This window comes from Pagrus major, chromosome 18 (assembly GCF_040436345.1).
Source record: "Pagrus major chromosome 18, Pma_NU_1.0".
NCBI classification, from domain to species: Eukaryota; Metazoa; Chordata; class Actinopteri; order Spariformes; family Sparidae; genus Pagrus; species Pagrus major.
The window spans coordinates 23368804-23394748 of NC_133232.1; the positions used below are offsets into that span (position 1 = coordinate 23368804).

General features: G+C 40.1%; 1 protein-coding gene across 4 annotated transcripts in view; it reads left to right on the forward strand.

The window, feature by feature from the left end:
* gabrb2a (gamma-aminobutyric acid type A receptor subunit beta2a) overlaps nt 1-25945 on the forward strand; it is a 39404-nt gene that overhangs the window by 8297 nt on the left and 5162 nt on the right. For all 4 annotated transcript variants that reach the window (XM_073486357.1, XM_073486355.1, XM_073486356.1 and 1 more), the window contains exons 4-7: nt 7399-7619; nt 20619-20701; nt 25321-25458; nt 25717-25869. In XM_073486357.1, coding sequence (XP_073342458.1) covers nt 7399-7619; nt 20619-20701; nt 25321-25458; nt 25717-25869 — 595 coding nt within the window. The remainder of the gene's footprint in view (nt 1-7398; nt 7620-20618; nt 20702-25320; nt 25459-25716; nt 25870-25945) is intronic.

Below are 25945 nucleotides of genomic sequence, written 5' to 3' on the forward strand. Positions count from 1 at the left end.
AAGGTTTAAATACATGCAGTTGCACAATTCTTAAACATCAGGCAGTCAAAGTGACACATTTTTAAATGTTTACGTGTAATTTTGTTGAATTATAATTGATTTACTTGATACCTTTGTGGCTTTTTGAAATTCACATCCTCAAGCGTAAAATCATCAATCAGATTCAAGACGATGAAAGAGGATTCCTATTTTTACTCTGCCCGTTCGTCCTTTGCTTTAATTGTCAACACTTACCCTTCCGGAGTCCCACTGCGAGAGCAAAGCGATGCCAAATTTAAATTGCTGGTAATATTCGTTCATAATGGCCGGTGCGGGGAACAAAAAAGCTGCGCGTCTTGAAACAGAGAGTAAGTTATCCGGCTCCATTAAAAGCCTTTAATGTGCTGATGACTCCCTTAATGATTCTGTCAGGCACTTTCTGCACTGAAGCTAAGTAGCTGAAAAATGAGCAATTGGAAAGAGAGTCATAGAGGCGTCCATGTTGTCACTTCCCTCAGGATGTGTATGTACTCATTCAGAATGCACTAACTCTCCCCCTTGACCCCCAATAGTTAATTTGAAGCCCGAACCTAACGGGACACTGAGAGAGAGAGCACAACAAACGAATAAGCTCAGCTTGACCGGTTGATGTGCTGTGGCGTCTCCTCCAGCTTGTAGATGGGAAGCAAACAGACAAGAGGCCGAGATGTCGGCAGACGAGCTTGTTAATGCCCAAACGTCGAGTCGTCTCCTCGTGGCTGCGCTCAGTAGACATTGTTATTATCAGCATATTCTCTTTTGTTTCGACTGGAGCACTCTGCAGCAGGACGCAGATGAAAGCGTTTGCAATATGGTGGACGTCTGTCTGGTCCCGTGAAGCTGAGAGGGAAGCACAGCTGTCACACCAACAGATCGTGGGTGGAATATGTTTTTGAACCCTAGTGTTTTGGGGAAATTGGCTTTAATTTCTCATTGTCTGGGGTCCCACAGAGTGCAAAAGTCAGCATTTATGTATTTTTTTCTTTTGTGCTTTTTAAAACCCAGTATGAACAACAGTTTAAGTTAAATGCAAGTTGATTTGTATATATCTTTATAAATATAAATACGATATATGCAGATTAGGGCTGTTGTGATTTACTAAAACTGACGGTAATCGTGATATTTAAAAATGAAACATTAATAATACACATATGATAATATTGTGGAAATGATACATTAAATGTATCATTTAATGTAAATGTAATGTATGTATCAGCCTCTTAAATGTAATGTGATGTGAAATGTAAATGTCTGCAGAGTGTGCATTTGCCAAAAAAAGAGACAAAACACACAAGAAACAAAGCATTTCTGAAAAACATTTCCTGTAGACATCGTGATAATATCCTTTTCAAGAATACTATAGACCACGATAATCGACTATGACAGCCCTAATACAGATTTAACAGAATTAGCTTCTCAAAGAAGTGATAGAAAATGAATTCTCTGGATTTATATGGGCCGAACGCAGGTATAAATAAAACTGTCCTGAATGGGTTAGTCTTATAAAACTACAATAATACTACAAATAAATAATCATATCGTCGGCTTCTTCCAAGACGACATGACCGTTGCAGCGTAACAGCGACCTTCGTTGTACGGTCACAGTTTGGTTATGTTTAGTAAAACATCGTGGTTTGGGTTAAAATCACGACGTTACTTCTGTCACTTCAGTACCTATGTCACCTAAGTAACTTACCTTATGTACGTGACGTCACTTCACTACGTTAGTAAGTTAAAAGAACTTAGTGTTGACTTCTGGTTTTGCTCTGGACCTGATCAGAGGTCTCCTGAATGAAAGTCCTGTGATTGTTCAACACAACCGTCCATACCCGACCTCCACCCTAGAGGCTTTTCACGTCGCGTCTTACAACATATGAAAATATAGTTTTAATTTTTGATGTATATAGCCATTTTTTGACAAGGACAGGCTCAATGGAAGTAATTGTATCCCCCACAAAGACGTCAAATCGGTTGTGTGTAAATGCAACGTAATCCAAACTAAAAAATGACAGGGAGAGGATGTTACCACCATTTATCTATCCTTTCTTTGAGCAGGTAGACCTTGTGATTCATGATCACGTATTTAAGATTGTTTTTCACTAAAAACAGATATGTGATCCCAGTGTGTTTTAGTGCAGTTTCAGTTTTTATTTTAAAGTTTAAGAATATTAAGATGAGTATCGGGATAATATCCTGAATCGCAGTTATGTCGGACTGGATAATTGTGACATGAAATCTTCAGATCGTCCCGTGCCTAGATGTGATAAGCTGGTTTCATTTTCGACTGACGAGGACAGGCCCAATGGATGTTCTTCTGTCGTACTTGTTGACAGAGTACTAGAATCACATCTTCTCACATCACATCTCTCTTCATTTTTTATTAGCATAACCTGTCAGAAGTCAAAACTAAGATATAAGTGAACAGTAGTTCAGTTCAAGGCCCTAGCAAACTCTTCTCCCTCCAAGAATTGCAGGAAATAAACCAAATCTGACCGTCTTCTTATATGTTTTGTCATATAAGAAGACGGATATCCAAAAATACACATTAAGGACCTCCTGCTTTTTTAAAACATCGGTTACAGAAAATGAGAAATGACTACAAATGAAAATGAGAGCGAGCATTGTTGGACACGCCTTTTGAATAACAGCAAACATAAAAGACTCCCACACATGAATGAAGTGGCAGGTTGGTTTCATTAGAGAACGCAGTAACGTCAGCAGCATATATTGTGTTAACGTCTCTCGTCTATTGGCAGCTCCCTCCCATGTCGGTTGTGACTGCTGATGTGGTTGTAATGGAGGTCTTGTAACAACTGTAGGCTGTCAGATTTCTCAGGGAAACACAAATGTACTCCTCGTCACTGTGTCAGGCTCTTAATGGCAGTTTGTTAGCCCAGAAACATATCAGTGGAGAGACACCGTCACTGTTCAACCAGCCTTGATGTTTTTTAAGTTAGCCGGGCCTCGTTTGTGTCTTCATCCTGTTTATACATTCACTGCTGTCAGGCTTTTTCCTTTTTTTCACAAAAATGTTGGTGCTCTCCACAAGATGTCTCCCTCACGGATGCTCACTGTGTGATGTTAATGGAGTTTCTGAGGAGTGCTTGTGACAAGGAGACTGAAGGTCGCTTTGGAGACCGACACTCCAGCATGGGACGGTCTGTCTCTCGCAGATCTGCAGCTTTTTTCTTTTTCTTTTTTCTTTTTCTCTTCGGGAAGCTGCAAAATCCTCCTTACCTGCTCCTCTGTCTCAGACTCCATCTTTTGTGTGTGAACACGTAGCGCCTTCAATGTCTTGTTTATTACTCAGGCATTATTTTTAGAATGCTAAATCAAGGAACATGCCTTTTATCGTGACCTAATACTTACATTTTGTGTTGACAGATACTTCGATTGGGTTATTTTTACCATCAGTGCTGCCCCATATTGAGAAAAACATGTGTGTAATGCAGCGTTTTGCTCTACATTGTGACATAAATATCAAATATGCACATTTTTTTAAAAGATTTTTTAAATTTGTAGTTGAAATGATAAAAAAAAATTAACATGCAGATCCCAAAATGTACTCCCTGGCAGTACGGTATTTTAATGTGCAGATTTATTTGAACAATGAGTTTGACTGTACTAAGAGACAGAGAGTGTGACTGTGTGTATGTGAGTGTGTGTATGCGTGTGTGTGTGTGTGTGTGTTGGGGGAGGCATGTCTATTTTGTGTCCCTCTCTGAGCTCAAGTGAAGTCCAAGCGGAGGTAAGCAGCACCATCTGTGAGGCCGTAATTACGCTGCCATTTTACAGAACAGCCAGGAGGCAGCGTGCAGGCCCAGGTGTTCGCTGTGCATCTCTATACTCTGAAACCTCCGAACGTACACAACGAGGCACTGCACACACACACACACACATATATACACACACAAAATGAATCCGAGCTCAGGTTACTTAACAAGAGACACATCTCAGTGGTGTTCGACACATGACAGCGGGGAAAGCACAGGTGTTAATTATAAAATGAATGAAGGCTGAATTCCATTTCGCTGCTTCAGTTTCAGGGTCCTGGTATTGTTCACGCTGGCTCGCTGTCACACTGTCATGGCTTACTGGGACACTTGAATAGAACAGAGCCATTGTTAAAGTTATTAATGACACACATGCTTTTTTTTCCTGTGACGTGAAAATGTTTGCTGTGTCTCGAGTCGCCTTTACTGTGGTGCCATTTTCAGTGCCTAGTATTTTACACAGTATTTCATCTCAAATGTGGTGTGTGGTCAAGTTTCTTCTCTATTTCTTCAATATCTGTTGAGGCTGTTGTTGTTACCGATTTAATCAATATGTAAAATCTGAATAACGTTAAGATCGCCATCCTATAAGGTTCCTTGATATCTAACTGGGAGCCACTGTCGTACATCTTTAATCCAGCTACACTGTAAGCAGGCAGCAGCACACGCTGAGTTACCACCGCAGTAGTGGCGGTGACACGCACACATCGCTCACTGGATTCGTCTATAGTGCTCTATATTTACTCCTCACCATTTTATTTTTCGTGTCTGAGGGTCCAACTTTCTGCTAGTAATCCCACAATGCAATTCTCTGAAATTTACAGATGCAAAAATTACAGTTTGGTGGCACCAGACAAGCAACAATGATTCATTTTACTAGAGCCCAACTGATATATCAATATGAATTTAATTCCCAGAGAGATTTATTGTTTCAGTTCACAGATGTTATCCTTGACAGTGAAGTTTATTGCCAAACTATAAAATACGCTGCCTCCGCTACATATTTGTGTGTTTGATAACAGCATTTGAGGGATTATTGCAGAAAATGTGTTTATATTAGAGTGCAGCTCCGACCACGAGATAGTAGTTATCCGAAGCCGACCTGAGCTCGTCAGTCGTTCTGAAGCACTGAGTTTGCGTTACCCTGTCACACAGTTGTTACCATGGTTACAGCTGGAATTTTTACCCTGATTACAGACGAGCACAGTGTCGATGACCGTGGAAACGAATCAGTCCACACACGTAAAAAAATATGTATACATTTATTTATTATTTAGTACATCTATGGAGAGAACTTGAAAGCACAGTGTCCGTTTAGCTGATTTTTACACTACACAACCCGAACCTGGACATGATTTCTAAATTGATCGGGGATCATTAATGCCAACCTGATTTTTCTGGGGGGTCTCAACTCCAAACGGTTCACAACCACTGCTCTGGTGTGTATCAGGCGATATATCAGAATTTTTCACTCCCTAACATCAGCATCTGCCCCATGAATCGAGCATCAGTCGTGCTCTGCATTTTACTGCCCCCTCTAATGTTAACTATTGAGTGTCTATTATAGGCAGCAGTGAGTGATTTTCCATACTGTAATTTTGCTATTTTGGTCTATTCAGCACACATGACGTCAACAGCACGTCTGTCTGTCCTGGAAGATTGATCCCTCCTATGTTGTTCTTCCTGACATTTTTCCATTTTTTCCCTGGTGAAGGAGTTTTTCCTTTTCTGAATTGAGGCTTTAAGAAGAGACAGATTGTGCAGATTGCGAACCCTCTTGAGGCAAATTTGTGATTTGTGATATAGCTATTTAATTGGGCCATATAAATCAAATTGACTTGCCTAGACTATTGAGTGAGTGAACGAGGAAATAATTTTGGACACTGTAAGTAAAATTCCTACTGGTGCTCGTTGTCGATCGAAAGATAATGAATTCATTACAGTCTTTTGATAATTAATCATTCATAATCGAAATGCTTTCTGGTTTCAGCCTCTCAAATCTGAGCTGCTTTTCTCTGTTTTAAATCATCATAAATTTAATGTCTTTGGGTTTTCACTTGTTTCAAAAAATTGTTTGAAATGTTGACAAACCTTGACCTGAACTCTGGGCAGTTGTGATGGGCATTTAAAGACAGTGATAATAATCATTAGTTGTAGCACTAAATTCTACCCTGTTAATGTAAAATACAATTTGAGAGCTATGAATGCAAACATCCAAAATCCAAAATGTGTGTGTGACACAGCACACACACTCACGCTTGTTACCGTATCCACCAAAATGTCAAAGGATGTTTCACCCCAGTTATATCACAACGCTGTGTGGAGCAAAAGGAAAAATACGGAGAGATTATTGCTAAAAGTCTGTGACACCGCAAAACAGTTTCTGCCTCAAAACAATCAAGTTGCTCAGATTGTTACCACGGGGCTTTAGTTAATATTGTTTGCTTCAGTTTTCTAATTTAGTCAGAGGGATACAGTATCTTCCCCCTCAGATGATTCTTGTGTCGTTCCTTCATCAACATCGTAAACGATGGTCGTGCTGCAGGAGATGCTGTCTCGGTGGGTGAAGTATACCGAGCCTGCAGGCGGCAGCTAACGATCCCAAAGGTGATAGAGACATCCGATCGACAGGCTGATAATGAGACAGAGAGGGAGCGAGTGTGAGACGAAGGTTCAGTGGGAACTCTTGTAAAACAGGATAAGGATGCGGCCGTCCTCGCTTGACTTTTCACTCCTGAAAAAATCAACATGGCAGCAGCTCATGTATTTTTAGATGCCCTTTTTACGCAGTGCTTCGCTCGCGCACACTGCATGCAATGAATGATAAGACTTTAAGAGTGAAAGATTGCTTTGTGGCGTCACACTAATGGGGCTTAGAAACGTAGAAACACGGAGAAGTAACGATGATGGCTGCTCAGAGTAAAAGCTCAAGGGCCTCGTTTCACAGACTGTATTTTTTAATTTGCTTTCCCACTCATCGATTGCACTGCAATACACTGCAACAGAGCAGATCCAACTGCAGTGCTGTGTTTCACTGTGGCTGTGTGGGTGTAAGTCTTTTTTAAGAGTGAGAAGCAGAGGAAAGAGAGAGAGGAGGAGATACAGTTTACTGAGCATGTGTAAAAACAAACTGTACAGTACAGATGCAGGTTTCTCACCAAGGTTAAATCTGGAAATCTCTCTCTGAAATGTCGTAGTTCGGTTGTTTATTGCACGAAAAAAGAGACACCAGATGGAGAAATCTACTGGCCATTTGCATCAGAGGGAGTACTGTCTCTGTAACGAAGAGAGTGGCTTCATCCATTCGAGTGGAAGCAGATATTTTTAGCGTGAGACAATAGCCAGCCAGCTGAGAAAGATCCCCTCTGGTCACGGTCTCAAAGTTAAAGGAGGATAGTTGAATATTAACCCCCCAACCCCTGCCACCATGGCCCCTAGTACAGGCCGTGGCCTTTGGGACCACCAGCGACCTTTTGGCTGACCTTCTCACTATTCAGAGCCTATACAACAAGCTGTGACACATTTGCAGAGTCAGATGTTAGCATTGTGTGACATGATAGTGGAAATAAAGCATATTCATATTGTAACATCCACCTCTGCTCTCCAGGACTACACCTTGACGATGTACTTCCAGCAAGCGTGGCGGGACAAGCGTCTGTCCTACTCCGAGATCGCCTACAACCTGACTCTGGATAACCGAGTGGCCGATCAGCTCTGGGTCCCTGACACCTACTTCCTCAACGACAAGAAGTCCTTCGTTCACGGCGTCACCGTCAAGAACAGGATGATCCGTCTCCACCCCGACGGCACGGTGCTTTACGGACTCAGGTGAGTGTTTGACAACTGCCCTTCCCATCATGTCGTGACTGTCAGTGGATTGATTGCGATGCGCAATGCAGTGATGTGATTGTATCAGATACATCATGTCTGATTTTTAATGAAGGATGCAATGTACAGTTAAAGGATAATTCTGTTTTTTTTATTTACAACTTGGGTCAGCTGAGATCTCTCAACTTATCCGCTATCATATGACAATGACTGGGTAACGGCCAGTGTATCAGCACTTTCAGTGTAGCCAGTGAATATCTGGACATTAGATATCTGAGCCAAGACTTCCTCTTATGTGCACTGGCCACTGTTACAGTCCAGTTAGCAAATTGAAATGTGAGACAAAATATATGGCTGATCTTTTTAAACAGATATCTTCATGTGAATGTAGATAAATTTAAAAAAAAAGCTAATTAAAAGCTTAATTGTGGTCAGACGATAGCTGATGGGTTGGAGATTGCATTCCACCTCTTTTGCTCTCCACACCGACTGTTTACCTGTATTCATCCAAAGTCTGCTCAAAGGTGATTGATCATTACTACTCCGACTACAAACATAAACCAGAATGCTTCCAATACCTGAATCTTGTCCCTTGCCAACAGATTCTGCCTTCATATGCAGATATCTGTTTATAGAGAATGCTAAAAATAATCCAGGATACACGCTGTTAAAACAAATCCTCAGGTTAATATAACTTCCTAGATGTGTTGTAAACATCCATCACAGTTAAGTGCCTGGCCTCTGAATTTAAGTTTGTTTGACTTTGCTTATATTATATATACTTATATTGACAATAGTTCTGTTGGCACACAGTTTTCCCAAGCAACAAGGGACAATTATAGACATTTCAAGTGTGCTCAACTAAGAAAGCATTTTAGGTCAGGGGTTTTGTTGCCAAAGAGCTGGGACAGCCCAGGGGGTTTCAAGGTAATTCTGACATGATTAACAAGATTGGAAAAAAGAAACAGCAAGGCAGGTTTATTTGTGCAGCAACTTTTTTTAAAAAAGCAATGCAGTTTAAAGTCTTCAGCATATGACGATAAAACTGTGGTCACGCTTTACAATAAGGGTACAGATCATATACTTCAACGTACTACAAGAAGTTTTTTACTGGTTATGAAACAGTCTCAATTCAAAATCATACGAAACGGCACCTTTATTTTTCTTTTGTAATGTCAGGAATATTGATAACTTTAGCTTCCTTAACAAAATTACTATCACTGAGCTGCTGAATGTGTTATCTGTTGTCGAATCAAATCCTCAGGCTAGCCAAATTAAGATTTTTATGACAGCAGGCAGTTGTGCTCATACTGCTTTTGTCCACAGGGGCCGCCAGAATCAACAGAAACTAAAGTTCCTTGCAGACACTTTAAGTAATGCTTAACTAATGTATGACTAATGATGATCTGATGAACTAATGTGGGATGGATCATGAGTTCCTGTTGCTCACCATTAACAAATGATCAAGTCACTAATAGTTTATGTGATTAGTTTGCATGTAATAGAGCATCAGATAAGGAATGTAAATTCACACTTTACTTATTAGGCCCTACATGAATTGATAAGTGATCAATTAGCTTGATTTCAGTACGGTATTCAACTGTATTTATGTATTTACATCTATTATGTAAATATTTGCATCTGACAAGGAGTTTGATTAAAATATATATAAAATTATAGTAATATATCGTCATATATTTTTTTACAAGAAATGGCACTGTAGGTGAATAATTTGATTGCATATCAATGAATGAAGCAACTGTGAATTAACGCTTCCTGCAGGCATTAAATCATCATGAGTCATGCATTAGATAAGCATTACATAAGTATATGATTTGTACTCTTAAGTGTTACCAAAATGCATTAAAACAAAGTTTTACACACAGCAATACAAAAAGACACGTTTAAACAGTAAAAAGAAGAGTAAAATAAAAGAGGAGATAAAAATTGAATACAACAGATAAAACAGGAGAAAAAAAGACTGCGCAGTAACATTTCTTTGAATTAGTCGTCCCATAGTTAACTTAACAAAAGGATCAGAAACATTTGTAACATCTATTTAAAAGAATATTCAGGGTTATTGTACACAAACCAAAACGAAACATGTAAGATGCATGAGACCTGAGACTGTTTGGGGTCACTAAGGGTCCTTTTTTAGGCGTAAATGGTCACAAGCCAGAATGGTTGGAAACCGGTGGTTAAGATAATCTGCTGTTGTCACCATGTTCTCAGGTCTCAGTGCTGACTTCACTGTTTTCATTGCTGATTGGAATTATGACCACTGCTCTGAAAATAAGACCCAAGTTGCGATAAAGCAGAGATGTCCTTAAACATCTATGTATAGGAAGAGGTATGGGCCTTCAAATTTAAGCCCTTCAAGTCCCCTGATGATCATCAGTATCAATAATTGATCGGTCATGATCAATAATAAAGCAGGGTGGCACAAACAGCCGAACTGAGTCTGATTGTGCAGGATGGTTCAACCCATCTACAAGACATCTCTTTGTGGTGTTGGACTGTGATGCCTCTGAGGAGACTGTCATCCATAATTGATAACTCATAATCAATAATGTAGCAGTTCAATACAAACACTGAATCTGTATTTGTACTGATGCTGCGATATTTGACTTCACAGGCTAGCACAGCCCGTCCATCACTGTGCTGCTGCCTCCTCTGATCTGTCACCTCCTCTTCGTGTGTGTGTGTGTGTGTGTGTGTGTGTGTAAATGATCTCAGATTAGTGTCTGTGTTTAAAGGATGAGATTATTGTTGCTAATTCAAGATGTTGCAGCATTCAGTCATTCTCTCTCTAGACTGAGATGCCCTTCTTGCGCAAAGACTGCTTAAAAAATTTAAGTATCTGCACTGCACCAGATTATTCATCGCTACGTTTTGTTTCAACAGTCCAGAAATGTAATTTATAACGCTCTGACTCAATTATATAAGCCTAACACATATCTTTGCATAACAGCCAAAAAGCAATGGAGGCTCGCAGAACGTTGTTGTAAATTTTGAGGGTGTGCGTGCAGCAGAGAGATGTGGTTGTTACCTCAGATACGTTGTCCTTGTCAGTGCTGGTGCCTCCCGGCTCCTCCATTATTTGGTTTGTGGGTTTGGTCCAGGTTTTATTTGATGCTAGCAAGTCCAGACACAAGCTTCTGTCAGAGTCAGCCTGGCCAGATGCCGGTGTGCGCTCTGAGCACACTGACACATACCTGTAGAGACGGGCCGGCTGGTTGCAACAGCAGGGCTTTAGTGGATGTGGAGGAGATGGCTAACTGAGAGGAGACTCCGAGCCCTCAATGGGAGAACAGGTTGTGTGTGAACACACGTCCTGCCAGGGTGTCTGAGTGCATGAATGTTTGGCTATGAATTCATTTGAGTCAAAGTTCAGCCGTGGTGGAAGTAGTATTTAGATCCTTTAGTTAAGTGCAAGTAGCAATACCACAAAGTGCTCTTCAGTCCTGCACTATATAAGACTTTCATGATACCAGAACTTCAACACAACGCTAGTATTAAAAAGAAACATCTTTTAATACCATGACACAAAGAAAAAAGTCCTGGTCTCAGATAAGAGGATACGTTTTTTTCTTTTTTGTTAAAATCCTGCACATATTGCTGGCACAGACAAAATCACTGAACACATCCCAACATATTTGTAAAAATGTTAATATCTGTGCAGCCTTGGTTTGAAAATCTGATTATAGATCTGTGTTGTTTTACTTTTTAGTACTATTAAAAGTGGATATCTAATCATTTTATACACATGGTGTTGAAAAGGTATCAGTGAAGTATACTCTGCAGAATGACCTCTGTGAGACTTATATTACTATGCATCATATTATTTTGTTGTCACTTTGATTTTTATTGATGTTTTTGGTGTCAGTGTTGAGCTATATTATCTACTTTTACAAACGCACTATATTCTATAAGTTGATCATGTTTTATTTGCAGAATCATAATTTACAAAGTTATAAAAATACAAAGCACAGCTGTGGTTGAGTTAACAGCACAATGTTTCCCTCTGAAAGTAGGACAAAACAGAAGCACTCACAGTAGAAGTACCTGTATTAAAGCACAGTCCTTCAGTAAATGTCAGTCTGTTCTCACTCCTGATGCATCAGATCCAGCAGCCTGGTCAGTTGCCCTACACCAGAAATGCCACTTTAAGCATTTTGAATAGAAAAGTCCTTAGCGGCAGAGATGGAGGTTGTATGGCAGGTATCAGATTTGACTGGTGATTCTATACATGCAGTTTTTGGTCCCAGTGACCACTGAAAGTGAAGTTCTGACTCTCTCCTTGTTCCTTTAGATAGGAGCCTGGTCTTGTTAGCCCCAAATAACTGCCTGGGGCCGTTGCCAAGATGGATGCCAAGTGGCAAAACTTGCCTAAAAGGCATTCCTTATCATTCCTTTTCTGTCTACGCTTCTAAGTTTGACACTGTAGTAACTCCTCGAGCATAATTTCTGGAAGCACCCCTGTAGTGCTGTAGTATAAAGAGCAAGAAAAGTCCAAGTCAGAGGGTGGTCGGGGTGGGTCATACACAGGAATAACCCACAGGAGACCAGGGTTTGCATCCCATGTACGACCGAGTGTCAACAATGAGTTATTTATAAGTTATGTTGCGTAAGTAAGTTAACTTGCATGAATGACTTGAAGAAAGTTTTATCATAAGTGATGTGACTGAACGTTATTTTAACACAAAGCAGGTTAAGGACAGTCCAAAACTCAAATGTCATAATTTGTGAAAAGTTTGTTAGCAAGCTTTATTTTTAAAGTCTTAATGGATGTTGCAACTTGTTGCATTATTAAAATTGTCCTATATGAATAATCTTGCAATAGAATTAAACATCTTTACCACGGAGAAGTCAGGTATATGTAAGTCTATAGACGCCAAGAGGCTTCCTTCTACATGTTTCAGCCGTTGACATACCTGGAAAGTCTGTTTTAGTGTTAACCAGGTCATTCATGTGAATCACTCGTGGTGAATGTGTCTATCAAAACTTTTGTTAACTTTTTATTTTCGTAGAGAAAATTAACAAACATTGTTACTCTTGTCATGTTTGGACTTTCAAGTTCAAGTTACTTTATTTACGGAAGCCCTAAAGGGCCATGCATTCATACATTTTGTTTCCTCTGTTCTCCCGTGATAACGAGTTAATTTCATTTGTTTTCTCGAGATCTCGAGTTATTATCTCGAAATAACAACTGCCGTTTTCCCGAGATAACGGGATAATTTTCTCGAGATCTCGAGATAACGAAACTTTGTTTTCCCGAGATAACGATATAATTAATTCGAGATCTTGAGAAAACAAAACGATAGTGTAGTATATTAAATCATTGCAGGAAACATCATTCAGTGTAGCAATGTCAGAGGAGCAGGAGCATACCGTTCACCGTGTCACACCGTGTCTTTTCAATCAAGGCCTGACACAGGCTGAAATAGCATTATGCCTTGCTATTACAGATAATATACACTTTAGTGTGCGTAATCTAAAAAGACGGTTAGCAAGGCTTCAGCTATATTGGCGGCGCAATCTAAGTGAGCCTGATGTCGTTGTAGCTGACCAGTTACGAGGTCCCGGGCGTTTCCATAATTTCAGGCCTATCATATCACAGTCATTATCTCGAGATCTCGAATTAATTATATCGTTATCTCGGGAAAACGGCAGTTGTTATTTCGAGATAATAACTCGAGATCTCGAGAAAACAAATGAAATTAACTCGTTATCACGGGAAAACGGAGGAAATAAAATGTATGAATGCATGGCCCTTTAGGGCTTCCGTATTTATTAGTACCCAGAGGTAGATTTTGTTTGCAGTAGAGTCCTCATACACATCAAAGTGCATCAAGGCCACTGACCAAGCTGCCGTATTTGACGAGTTGGTATAGTTACTTTCCACCACTGAAGGTCAGATTATGTTACAATGTGTTAACTATCCATGTATTCCTATTTAAAGCATTAAAATATCTCAGTTATTCTGCTTTGTTTAATCCTATCAGAAGCATTTGTCAAGCAACAGATTTTACATGTCAAAGTCAGTTTACTCTAAATGACTCAGTCACTGTTGTGTATCGTCCTCTGTGGCTCTTAGGGGATAAATTCACCCAGAAATTAATATTCATCCTTACCCTCATGCCTCATGCAAAGTCAGATGAAGTTTTGTAGTCCACAAAACGTTTCTGGAGCTTCACAGCAAAACAGAGTTGTAGCATTCTCCTAAACAACTTAAGTAGATGTGGACTTGTTTTAAAACATGAACTAAAAAAAAATATTAAAATGGCCCTATACAGGTTGTCTCGCTGAATCAGAGTCTCTGGAAGCTCAGAGATCCCAAACTGATTTGAAAAAACAATATTTACACCCTCGACCTCGCACGTATACCCCCCTTCGGACAGGGTGCATGCTAACGCTTTTAGTTTAGCAGCTACAGTGAAGATTTTGGCTTATAAAAGAGTGAAAACAAATTATTTTTAAATCCATTTGGGATCTCAGGGCTTCCAGCGACTTGGATTATCCCGGGAGAGCCGTATCGAGCCATTTTATGTTTTTTGAGATGTTTTTTTGTTTTAAAAAGTCCCCAGCCACTTCAGTAGTTTCGGAGAATGCTGCAACGCTGTTTTGTTGTGAAGCTCCAGAAATGTTTTGTTTATTACAAAACTTTGCCCAACTTGGAAAGATCATGACTGAAATTGTATTTTTGTACAAACTTATCCTTAAAGGAGCAAATCTAAGAAGTGAACCCTTGATGATGTCATAGTGATGTCACCATGCTTGGAGGCTCCATAAGTCAGGGCATGAAGTTTGAAAACATAAATTTTTTACCCCATTTTTATCGCCTCTAATGAAAAGATGCTATCCAGTTGCATCATGGGAAATGTAGGAACCAGAGACTAGAGACTGCACTGCTTCGATTTTAGACGTTATTTTTTAAAACTTGTGTAAATCTTTATGGAGGTGCAATAACAAATCACAGGAGGACAACTTTAATCTATAGCAGAGATGCTATGTATCTATCTACTTAGCTTAACGAGCGAATTATTCAATAACTCACGTTCAAAATCAATTTTCCTGTATTGTCCTGTTGCTTATTTGCCTTCTTTCTAACCTCGAACATGAGTAAATATGTCACACACTAAGATATAATGTTGTCTCACTAAATCCTTGCATAATAAGTAAACATATTAATGGCCTCAAAGGTGAACGTGGATTTGTGCTGAACTAACTGAAATTAGCTAACACTGCACCTGGGGAACACTGATAGATTAGAGTGTTTAGTTTGCAGGAGGCGTTGGATACGTGTGTAGGATCTGTGTCTACCGGTGGGTGTGTGGGAGTGGGCGAGTGTTATTTTTGGGGTGCATGCGGAGGAGGAAGGGTGAGCGATGGTGCTGTTTACTCCGTATTCCCTGGATGTGTAGTGCATCCCAATCCTGCTAGATCCTGGTCGTCAATTACCAGGAGGAGCAGAAAATTGCAACAGTGCTCACAACTGTCACTTTAGAGCCCGGTCTGACTCTCGGGGAGAGGTAGTCTGATCTAATTACCCGGCCCCTGAAAAGGCTCAGCCAATAACACAGATACCACCCAGACTGCTGGGAAACACACACGGAAACACACACACACACACACACACACACACACACACACACACACACACACACACACACACTCCACTTTCATTTTATGCAGGAAAGGAGGGAAGACATTCGGTGCAGGTCTCCTGATGCATGTCGCTCAAAATTCACAGAGAGGGATCGAGAAAAGAGGGAGAGCCAGAGAGAGAGAGAGAGAGGAAGAGACATGAAGGTCAGACTTCATTCAAAATGGAGAAATTGTTAGGATTCTCCCTCCTCCCTCCCTCCCTTCACTCTCCTCTCCCCCCCTCCCTCCTCGCTCTCACTCTCTCTCTGTGAATATTGTTACTCCTTTTGTGAGAGGACATATCCTTGTGCTATGGAGACTGACGTCCTCTTTTGTCAGGGCGAGGAGTGTTCCACTCTGCAGCTCAATAGATGACATCGCATGGCCAGGAGGAGAAAGCTGCTGAGTGGAGGGAGAGAGGGATTTAAATAAGCCTTTTTTTCTGTCAATATGATCAATGTGGGCTTAGCATCGCCTTCAAAGTTATCTATCTCTCTCTCAAACAACTGATCAGGCAGGGTGGTTTGGTATGTTGTATGTGTGCACTTTGAAATCAAGAAACCTCCCCTTTGATTTGGCACACACACACACACACACACACACACACACACACACACACACACACACACACACACACACACACACGCTGGACTCTTTTCGTTTCAGACATTTTATTTTCAAATTTGGCAACAGTGCCTGAGCAGGGAGAGACAATCCTGCGTGCCATGTTTCCACAGCTCAACACGGCCTCTCTCTTTCCAAAATGGAGGAAGCTTCTCCATCTTAATTTAACTTCTAACTCCATTACAGTGTCCATGCAATAATGTGTCAGTTTAATTAAAGGATGCACTGGTTTGTAACCTGCTCGCACAAAAAATCTCTCTCTCTATATTCGGTTATTCTCTGCTGTGACGCTCCCTCGAAATGAGATTCTGTCTGGGAATTTGTGGTGGTTGTGTTATGTCCGTAAACAAGGTCATTTGGAATAAAGGTGCACAGGCTGCCTTAGGGGGGGTCCACACACATACACATACACAAACACACGCACGAGCACGCACGCACGCACACACACACCCACACAGCCTGGGCTGAACTGTGAGGGAACATGCACAAGAGGAAAAAAAAACAAAACAGCCTTTTTTTAGAGCTCCATGTCCTATTAGCTCCGACGCAGAGCAAATGTAGCGTGTTTGAATCTGCGTGATCTGTTAGAGCGTGGCCTCTCCTCCGGCAGGTTGGGATGAGAGAGAGAGGGACCGGCCCTGATGTTGATGAAGAGCAAACAAGCCTGTGCTGCTTCATGATCACTGCTGCTGCTGCTGCTCCTGCTGCTGCAGAGGTCCACGGCAGACTCTCGCTGCAGCGGAGATGACGAGGAGGAGGAGGAGAATGCGAAGACGGGGAGGGAATCCTGCAGAGAAATCCTCATCCGTCTCTCCTCCTCCCTCGTTATTAGCTGTTTATTAATTGTTAGCGTGGGTTTTGGCCATGCTAGCAAGGCCAGGGGATGCAGAAGCGTCTCTTGATCAGCGACGCCGAGTCTCACACAAAAAAGCTCCGAGACTTGTGCTGATGATGTAGGTGGGCTATAAATAGGCTGTTATTTTTACCCCTGCCATTTTGGCCTCATTTCCGCTTTTCCCCTGCGCTTCCTCTGCCACCGTGATGATTTAGTGGTGGTGATGGCGATGATGGTGAGCGATGATTGACTGGCTGGTGAACACAACATCCCAGTAAGTTGTGGTCTTAAAAGGGGTAAACTAGGACAGAAATAAGACTCCCGTGTTAATCCCCCAGTGCACCATGGCCCTGCTAACTGGCTCTTATATAAGAGCCCAGAGAGCAAGTAAAAGGAGGCAGAGAGAGAGACAGAGAGCCTGAGAGTGTGAGAGAGAAAGACTGTGTGTCTCCACATCTCAAAAAATGAAATCCTAAACTTGCCAGGCTGGGCCCAGGGGAGCTGCAAGTCTTATGTAGAAGGATTTCAAATAAACTTCGGCTCTTAATTATTAAAGACAAAGCACTCTTCAAGATAAGTTGTAGTTACGATGGAGTTAAGAGAGGAGCGATATTGAGATTTAGTTTTTGCTTCTACTGTTTATTCTTATAAGTACGGATGAGTTTTGAAAAATGTTTTAAAATATGTGTAGCTCTACATTTATTTTTAGACTGGCAATGTAAAATTTTGCAAGATTTTGTTATTCTTTTTATTTATTTATTTTAATGTTTATACATTGAAAAAAAAAAAAAACATCTCCCCAAGGTTTAGGCAATATATTGATCTATACCATCAAACATCATAAATTTGTCATCTGTCAGAGATTTTGTACTTTCACAACAGCAATCCCTTCATTATTGGGCCATTGTGTGCAATGTTGAAAATTAGTAAGACTGATTTATGGAGATCGCAGCTGTTATATATGATATTTGCAACAATTTGAGTAATTATTTCATTTCCAACACAGTTTGTTTTAACATTAAATAGGTTCTTAATTGATTTTCCAGAAAATCTGAATATATTATTGCGATATCTATAGAAATTTGAAAAAGAAAACTGTGAGTGATCAGATCTATTTTTAACCATGTGTACTGTGTTTTGTCTCTTTTTTGATTTTTTTAATACATTACCCTAAAAATACGAGTGTAGCGACGTGGACAGAGAGTCTGTAAACTCATAAACAGAAATTGCACAAGGCTGAACATCTTCTCTGGATCATTTTAGACAATATTATCATATATGTATTATTAACACGATGTTGATATTTTTTATGTTATGTTATGTTATGTTTTGTTATTTTATGTTATGTTTTGTTACATTATGTTATGTTATGTTATGTTACATTTTGTTATGTTATGTTATGTTATGTTACGTTTTGTTATGTCATGTTGTGTTATGTTACGTTTTGTTTTGTTACATTATGTTATGTTATGTTACATTTTGTTATGTTATGTTATGTTATGTTACGTTTTGTTATGTCACGTTATGTAATGTTATGTTACGTTTTGTTATGTTATGTTATTTTATGTTATGTTATGTTATGTTATGTTACGTTTTGTTACATTATGTTATGTTATGTTATGTTTTGTTATGTTACGTTTTGTTACATTATGTTATGTTATGTTACGTTTTGTTATGTTATGTTATGTTATGTTACGTTTTGTTTTGTTACATTATGTTATGTTATGTTACATTTTGTTATGTTATGTTATGTTACGTTTTGTTTTGTTACATTATGTTATGTTATGTTATGTTACGTTTTGTTTTGTTACATTATGTTATGTTTTGTTATGTTATGTTATATTTTGTTACATTATGTTATGTTATGTTATGTTTTGTTACATTTTGTTATGTTACATTATGTTATGTTATGGTATGTTATGTTTTGTTATGTTACGTTTTGTTACATTATGTTATGTTACGTTATGTTATGTTACATTATGTTATGTTATGGTATGTTATGTTTTGTTATGTTACGTTTTGTTATGTTATGTTATGTTATGTTATTTTTTGCTATGTTATGTTTTGTTATGTTATGTTACAAACCAACATATTTCAATAATTAAGTGTCAGCACCTTCATACGTGCCAGAATAACGCATTATCATAATAAGTAAACAAGTTGATATTTCTATTAGAAACACAATAAATAATCTCATAACGCTGGCAGATTTCTTTCACTTGAATTAAGAAAATGAGATGTTTAGGATCCAAAAATAAACAAAAATGTTTTTCAAGTGTAATCTATTCACTACTAATGACTTGGCGAATGCTTAGGTGGTCACAGGCTGTTTTCATTGTCAGCTATGAATGAATGAATGGATCACTAAAGCAATGAACTGATTAAATGATAGTGACTCGCTATGACAAAGGAAACCCAAGGTCATGACAAATACTTCACCATATACTGGGAATTCTCCCACAGGCTGCTATTATTGTTAATGGTCGCATGATGCTATCATGTTTTATATCAATCAGTGTGTGTGTGTGTGTGTGTGTGTGTGTGTCTTATGGGATGCTAGCTTTAGTCCCTCTAGTAAAATTGTGTGTCCAGTCTCTCTCAGACAGCCTCGGGGGTTTGGCACGGCCGGGTGCCAGCCCGTCTCAGCTCTGGCCAACTTGTCGTGTGTGTAACAGGAAGTGCGTCGCTCTGAGTGAACCTGTCGGACGCGGCTGGCTGACACTCGACGGCTCTTTATTATAGGATTGTGTGACCAGAGGTTGAACTCTGTCCATGTTTTATCCACTTAAGGGAGGAAAATAAAACTGGAGTTGTGTCCCAGTTCTATCATTCATACAGGACTAATTGTAAGCAGTAGATACTCATGTTAAAAGTATACTGTTCATTTAGTATGCAATAAATAAATTGATACAGTACGTGCACTGACTGAGGACAATAACATTTGGGGAAATACATTTTTCCAAATATTTATCTTTTGTTTTGAGATAAGATAAAACTTTATTTTTCCTGAGGGAAATTGGTGTAAACTGTGCAGCAGTTGCAGTACAAAGTAGCTGTGTCACCTGTCAGCTATTTATTTTATTCATTTAGTTTTGTTGCTCTCATTAGCTACTCCCTTTTCCCTTTGCATTGCATTGTGGTGCAATAATGTTCACTGACATCACACAAAAAGAATCAAACATACATACATGCAAGCTGTTTTGTATGCTTTAGTTTGACAGTGTGAACACATTGCATACTTAAAACCTGCTTATAATTGATTTGTAGTATGGATTTGTCACAATTCAGGTCTTACAGGGTCCCTGGGTGTCTATAAAGTTCTGATGTAGAAAACTAAAGTTCTACAAAAGTTCAATCCGTTGTGGTAATAATAAAAAAAAGAAATTACTAAACCAAAAACCAACACTTCAACAAATTAAAACAAATCTAACGATTAAAAAAAACAAAAAAAACCCAGCAAAAATAGAGAAGAGAAAATATTTTAAGTCGGGTCTGTAGAGCAGCACCAGGAGGGTGGAGATGTTAAAGAAAAGCATTGCAGTTAGTTGCAGGGATTAGCAGGAGCCCCCTTAAAATAGAAAATATATATATAAGATGGGCAGACAGAGGAAAGGTAAAGGTTTAATTTACTTTTTTTCCTTCAACTTGATCTCTGTCAAAATTACAACAAACATCTGCTAGAATGAATTTCTCTGATCACCTCTTTGATGTTATTTTCCTGTTGTTTTCAGAGGAGTAATTCCATATCAGCTGATATTTGTCATCATCCTGCTTTGACGTGCACATCGTACTCTGTAGTGAAGGTCAAATGAAATGAACTGGGCCGCCTGTGGCTGCCTCGCCCGGCTCTTTGATGAAACCTATATATATTTTCCATCCCGCTCTGTGTGTAGGATCACCACAACCGCAGCCTGCATGATGGACCTGCGCCGCTACCCTCTAGATGAGCAAAACTGCACCTTGGAGATCGAAAGCTGTAAGTACCGCTGTCTCTGACAACCAGCTCTCACGCCCACACGTAGACTTAAACAGATCTCACATACGCATGCAGCTCTGAAATCTGGTTTGAAAACAGTCTGTTGGCCCGGTGGCGGCAAGGTAGAAGGAAGGTTGATAAGACTGCATGTAAAATGCTGAGAAAGGCTGATGAGATATCAAGAGATACGCATCAAGAAGAGGAACATCACTAATGGCTCACTGACTGATAACATCCAGCCTAATTAATTCAACTCCAACTGCAGTGGCTTCCCAAGGCGTGGACGAGCCTGATTAGGTCCAGTGTTTCAGGGATGTGCTGATAGTGGATGTTATGTGCAGCTTCCTCCCGAAACTGCCTCCATGTTTGTACAGTACAAAGAGCTCATTTCACACGGAGTTTGTAATTGTACGTGATCCGGCGTTCTCGAGTCGAGGGAGGGAGGGAGGGAGGGAGCGTGGAGGAACATGAGAGGGAAAGACGAGGTCCTCTGCGTGTTTTATCTGGGTCCCCGGAGAGAAGGATTATGGGGCTGGGATGTGGTGTAGGGCTCAGTCTTTCCGGGTTTGATCACACCATTGCCAGCAGCGTTAAGCAGCACAAAAACAGCGCGGGTCAGAACCGCCTCTCCCTGCTCCTCTCCCATTATGCTCGCCATCTCTCCCCTCATCGCTCCCTCTTTCCGTTTCTCATCTCCTTTCTTTGCACAGTCTCATCCTCTTCTTTTTTTTCCTCTCCCAGCCTTTTTATCTCTCTCTCCATCACTCATACTCTCTTTTTTTCTCCTCCTCCTCTCTCAGGCAGCCCAACACAAAATGCACACACACACACACACACACACACACACACACACACACACACACACACACACACACACACGAACACACACACTCCCTCCCTCACACACGCACACAGCTCCAGTTTTGATCACCAGGCAGTATCTGCTCTCATATGGATTAACTGGCAATGGTTTTAACGTTGGAATCGCTTCATGCCAGAGCATGCTATTTTATTCAGACTAATGAGCCCAGAGAACTCTCACTTCCCTTGATAAACTTGATGCATTTTTAACAGACACAAGTCTTAAAACCCCAGATCCCCTGATACATCAGCAGCTCACTGCTGCGGCTCAGGCCACTGGTCTCACATGCTGGGCTGCACTGAGCAATAATTGATTTCCAACACTAAAGATTCATTGTATTGCAAATGTACACATGCAAATACTCACCCACATATGCATGCATATCTTAGAGCTCGTACTGCGTTGTCTCTCTCTTCACGTCAATTGCGGGACTCACATGACAGCCCCGGATGAGTGTGTGTGCGGTGATGTAATACATCTACATCTTTCCGAAAACGTACAGAGACAATGGTGCAGAACTAATGGAGCTACAACCCGACTGACCGGTTATCTACAGGCCATAAAATGCTCCCTTACGACGCTTGTAGTGCCAAAACCTCCCTCTCCCGAACTCCTCGACACCCTCCTGATCCCAGCACCGTCACGGCTGTTCCGAACTGAACTGAGCTGCACATCAAAACAGCAACATGGTGGACTCAGTGGCATGATTCAGGGTTGCACAAGGCTGGGATGATGATAATGCAGATGTGGATGGGAGAGCTTACTGTATCTGCCGGCATACAGTCTCAGCATCAGCCACATTATGCTCCACAGCTGCACCTGGTGTGTTCATTTCCTTTTTTTTTTTTTTTTACCTTGGATGTGAATGCAACAGTTAAATAATAAGGCTGGTGATAATCAATACTTTTTTTTATTGTCTTCCCATTAAAAGACCAAAACATTGATTCTAAATCGAACGTGCCATGAAGCTCTATTGTTGTCCAGAAACAACAACAACAACAACAACTGGATGACCTTCATTACCAGAAACACAAAGACTATGGTTTATTTTTTAATCAACCCCGTGTACAGGGTCCCGCTGTAAATACACCACATATGTATTAATCCACATGAAAATAGTCCTTGACAAATACACATTTAGTGACATTTACTTAAAGCTACAGTGCCCAGCTGATTCAGGAGCTTATTAAGCGCATGATCTGATATCGCTGTATTGGTGTTCTTCCCGAGCAGTTAATGTTGCTCCAGAAAAATCACAGCTGACCAATCATGTTTTTGTAACGTCACATTGGGATAATCATGAATATCCCCACATGAATGACTTGAAAATGCTGTCTAGCTCGCTGATGTACAGTCCTATATTGGTTAATAGTCTATAAGTCTATAATAATGTCGACCTTAATTGATGCGAGATGTGCATTCCCAGACCAACATCAGGTCCTGATTGGTGTTTTTCAAAACAGACATTTTGACATTTCACAGTAGGAAAAACAGGGACATAAATAAAACCCCAATTCCAAGAATTACACATTTTGCATTGTTATTAAAAACAAGACAAAAATGTACCTATTTTTTAAGTTGGGAAGTAATATAGTAGTATATGTCAGGATTGCCCTCTCTCCTCCTTGTTTGCTTTATACATAAAACATCCCATTTTACATCTTTATGCGGATCATTTTTACTCTTTTTTTACTTAAGGTCTGTAAGATCTCCAGATGTAAGATTAACTGGTTTAAGTGGGACATGAAATCTGACGTTTCAGACATTTAACAGACCAAATACTTCTAAGTTTAAAGGAATTATTCAACATTTTGGGAAATATTCTCATTCAACTGTAGTTAAATGAATGATGGTCGTTCAGTCGTCTGTTTTGGGTTGTCTTGTTTTGTTCATGCTGGTTCATGCAGAGTGGTGCTACTGTTGATATTATTAGCAGCACCTGTGCTTTCCCCCACGATGAAGAGTCAAAATGTCTGCTGTGAAAAAGGCCCGTGGCTGGAGTTAGCTGCCTGTCCAACCAATAACAGCCCGACACGAGCGCCATGACTAACCTAACCTTGAATGTCAGAATTATGTGTTAATTTTTAAAAAATCAAAGCCTTGGAGTTTAATTATTCATCACATCTGAATAGGTCACTGCCTCTATTTTGAGTGTGAGGCAGACAAAGTAGAGCTCTGTCTGAGCTGGGAGATGGCTGCTCCCTGTTTGCCTCTTCGTGTCAGAGACAGTCTGCAACACTGACTGTGACTGCAGCCGCTTCCATCCGTGTGCAACAAACCACAGTGTTTCCTGGCTTTAAAATAGCACGTTTGTCCCAATATTTTTAACACATAGAGATGAAACCACATTAGTTTTTTTATGTGTTAGAGCTGTTTATTTCTCAACTAAAAACACCAGTAGATCCACATATATGTATATTTTAAGGATCATATTTACATTGTCATGTTAAATTCATTTCCTATCTTGCAGTTATATAATCACGTAATCCATCGTCCATCATCCATCATGCAGCTACATTTTTTTGTGATGTTTGTAACGCTGATGCGCTGAAGGAGAACAGAGACCTTCCTGGAAACTCTTCCTTGTTGGCGTGTTCAAGGAAATTAAGACATACGAGATTTAAGAGTTTGTTGAATAACATCACATTCACAAGGACTTCTGTTGGAAAATCAAAGAGGTGAAACATACAATGAGCCAACATGAATGTCGATTAAAAGTTTGCTGTTTGATGGCTGACAGCCAAGCAAAAGGTTGTGTTTCCGGAGCTTCCAGCAATCACTTGAACACATCAGCAAGGAAAAATACAAAATAAATGACCTGTTCTACTCTGTTATCATCAAAATATGGATATTTTGTAGCATGTTCAATACCACTGAGAAAAAACAAAATCTCAAATTTTATTTTTAGAGAGATTTTTTTTAGATTTTTAGTAAAAAGTACAAATAGCAAGGCTTGTGTTTGGTGTGTTAAGCACAACAGCATTTAAGATAAATGACATCTGACCATAGTCAAGATGAGTATTGAAACAGTTCAGTATCAATATTTCCAATATTTAGATATTTTTGACAACACTATTATGATTTATCTCTTAGTTGTTTTTTGTATAGTGAAATATAAAACCAGTGGTTATCTGGAAGATGAAAAATATCTCTCAAAGAGGACGTATAAGTGAGTCTCTTTGTGGTGGTTTGTAGCACTTATAACAAATAGCCAAGTCATTTTGTGATACCTCTTTAACGTTTCTGTATTTCTTCTTCTCTTCAACTGCTCTGATCAAAATGTGCTACTCTTCATTTCTCAGATTGTCTAATTTGATTTTACTTTTAGATCCTGTTTCATAATAATAAAAAAAGCAATTACAATCAGTTGGCCTAATAGCTCAGTTGGTAAAGTGTGTGCCTTGTTTACAGAAGCTGTGTCCTCGCTGCAGCAGCCAAAGGTTCACATATGACCTGTGGCCCTTTGCTGCACGTCATCCCCTCTCTCGCCCTATTTCCTGTCACTCTTCACCTGTCCTATAAATGAAAATCCCCCCAAAAATAAATGCAACTGAACACAGCCAAAATGCTTTTCCTAAATCGACTTGTGACCCCTCAGATGTACTTTGTGGTATCTTGTGGAGGTCTCTACCCGCTGGTCTAGCTCTAGAAAGTGTTGACATGAACATTTCTGCGCTACACTATGATGTATTACAGACCAGTAGTGGACGATGATAATGTGTCTCTAAGTGTCTGAGCTCTGGTTTCTCCTCTGCAGATGGCTACACTACAGATGATATTGAGTTTTACTGGCGAGGTGGAGACGGTGCAGTGTCCGGGGTCGACAGAATAGAACTGCCACAGTTCTCCATCGTCGACTATAAACTCATCTCCAAGAATGTGGTCTTTTCTACAGGTACACAACAGTCAACTTTGTCTTTGCTCCTTTGACTTTGTCCTTTTCATGAGCAGTGGTGGCTTTGTTGAACTAAAAAAAACAGGTTATTAGGAAAATGAAAAACACTCCAACATTAAAATCCAGACACACAAAAAAACATTGGTTTAAGGTTTTGGAGTCGTGCATGGCAGGCTCAAGGAAAATATAGCTTTTAGTGGGCGTCATTGAGGAAAATCTATTTCTATCCCACTTCCTCTCTCCCTGTGCCTCCTTCAGGTTCGTACCCCCGCCTGTCCCTCAGCTTCAAACTGAAGAGGAACATTGGTTACTTCATCCTGCAGACATACATGCCTTCCATCCTGATTACCATCCTCTCCTGGGTCTCCTTCTGGATCAACTACGATGCCTCGGCTGCCAGAGTGGCCCTGGGTAGGATCGCCTCGCCACCGCTGAACAGTGACCCCGGGAAAAAACCCAAAGCTAAATGATAACTGACCAGAAAAAG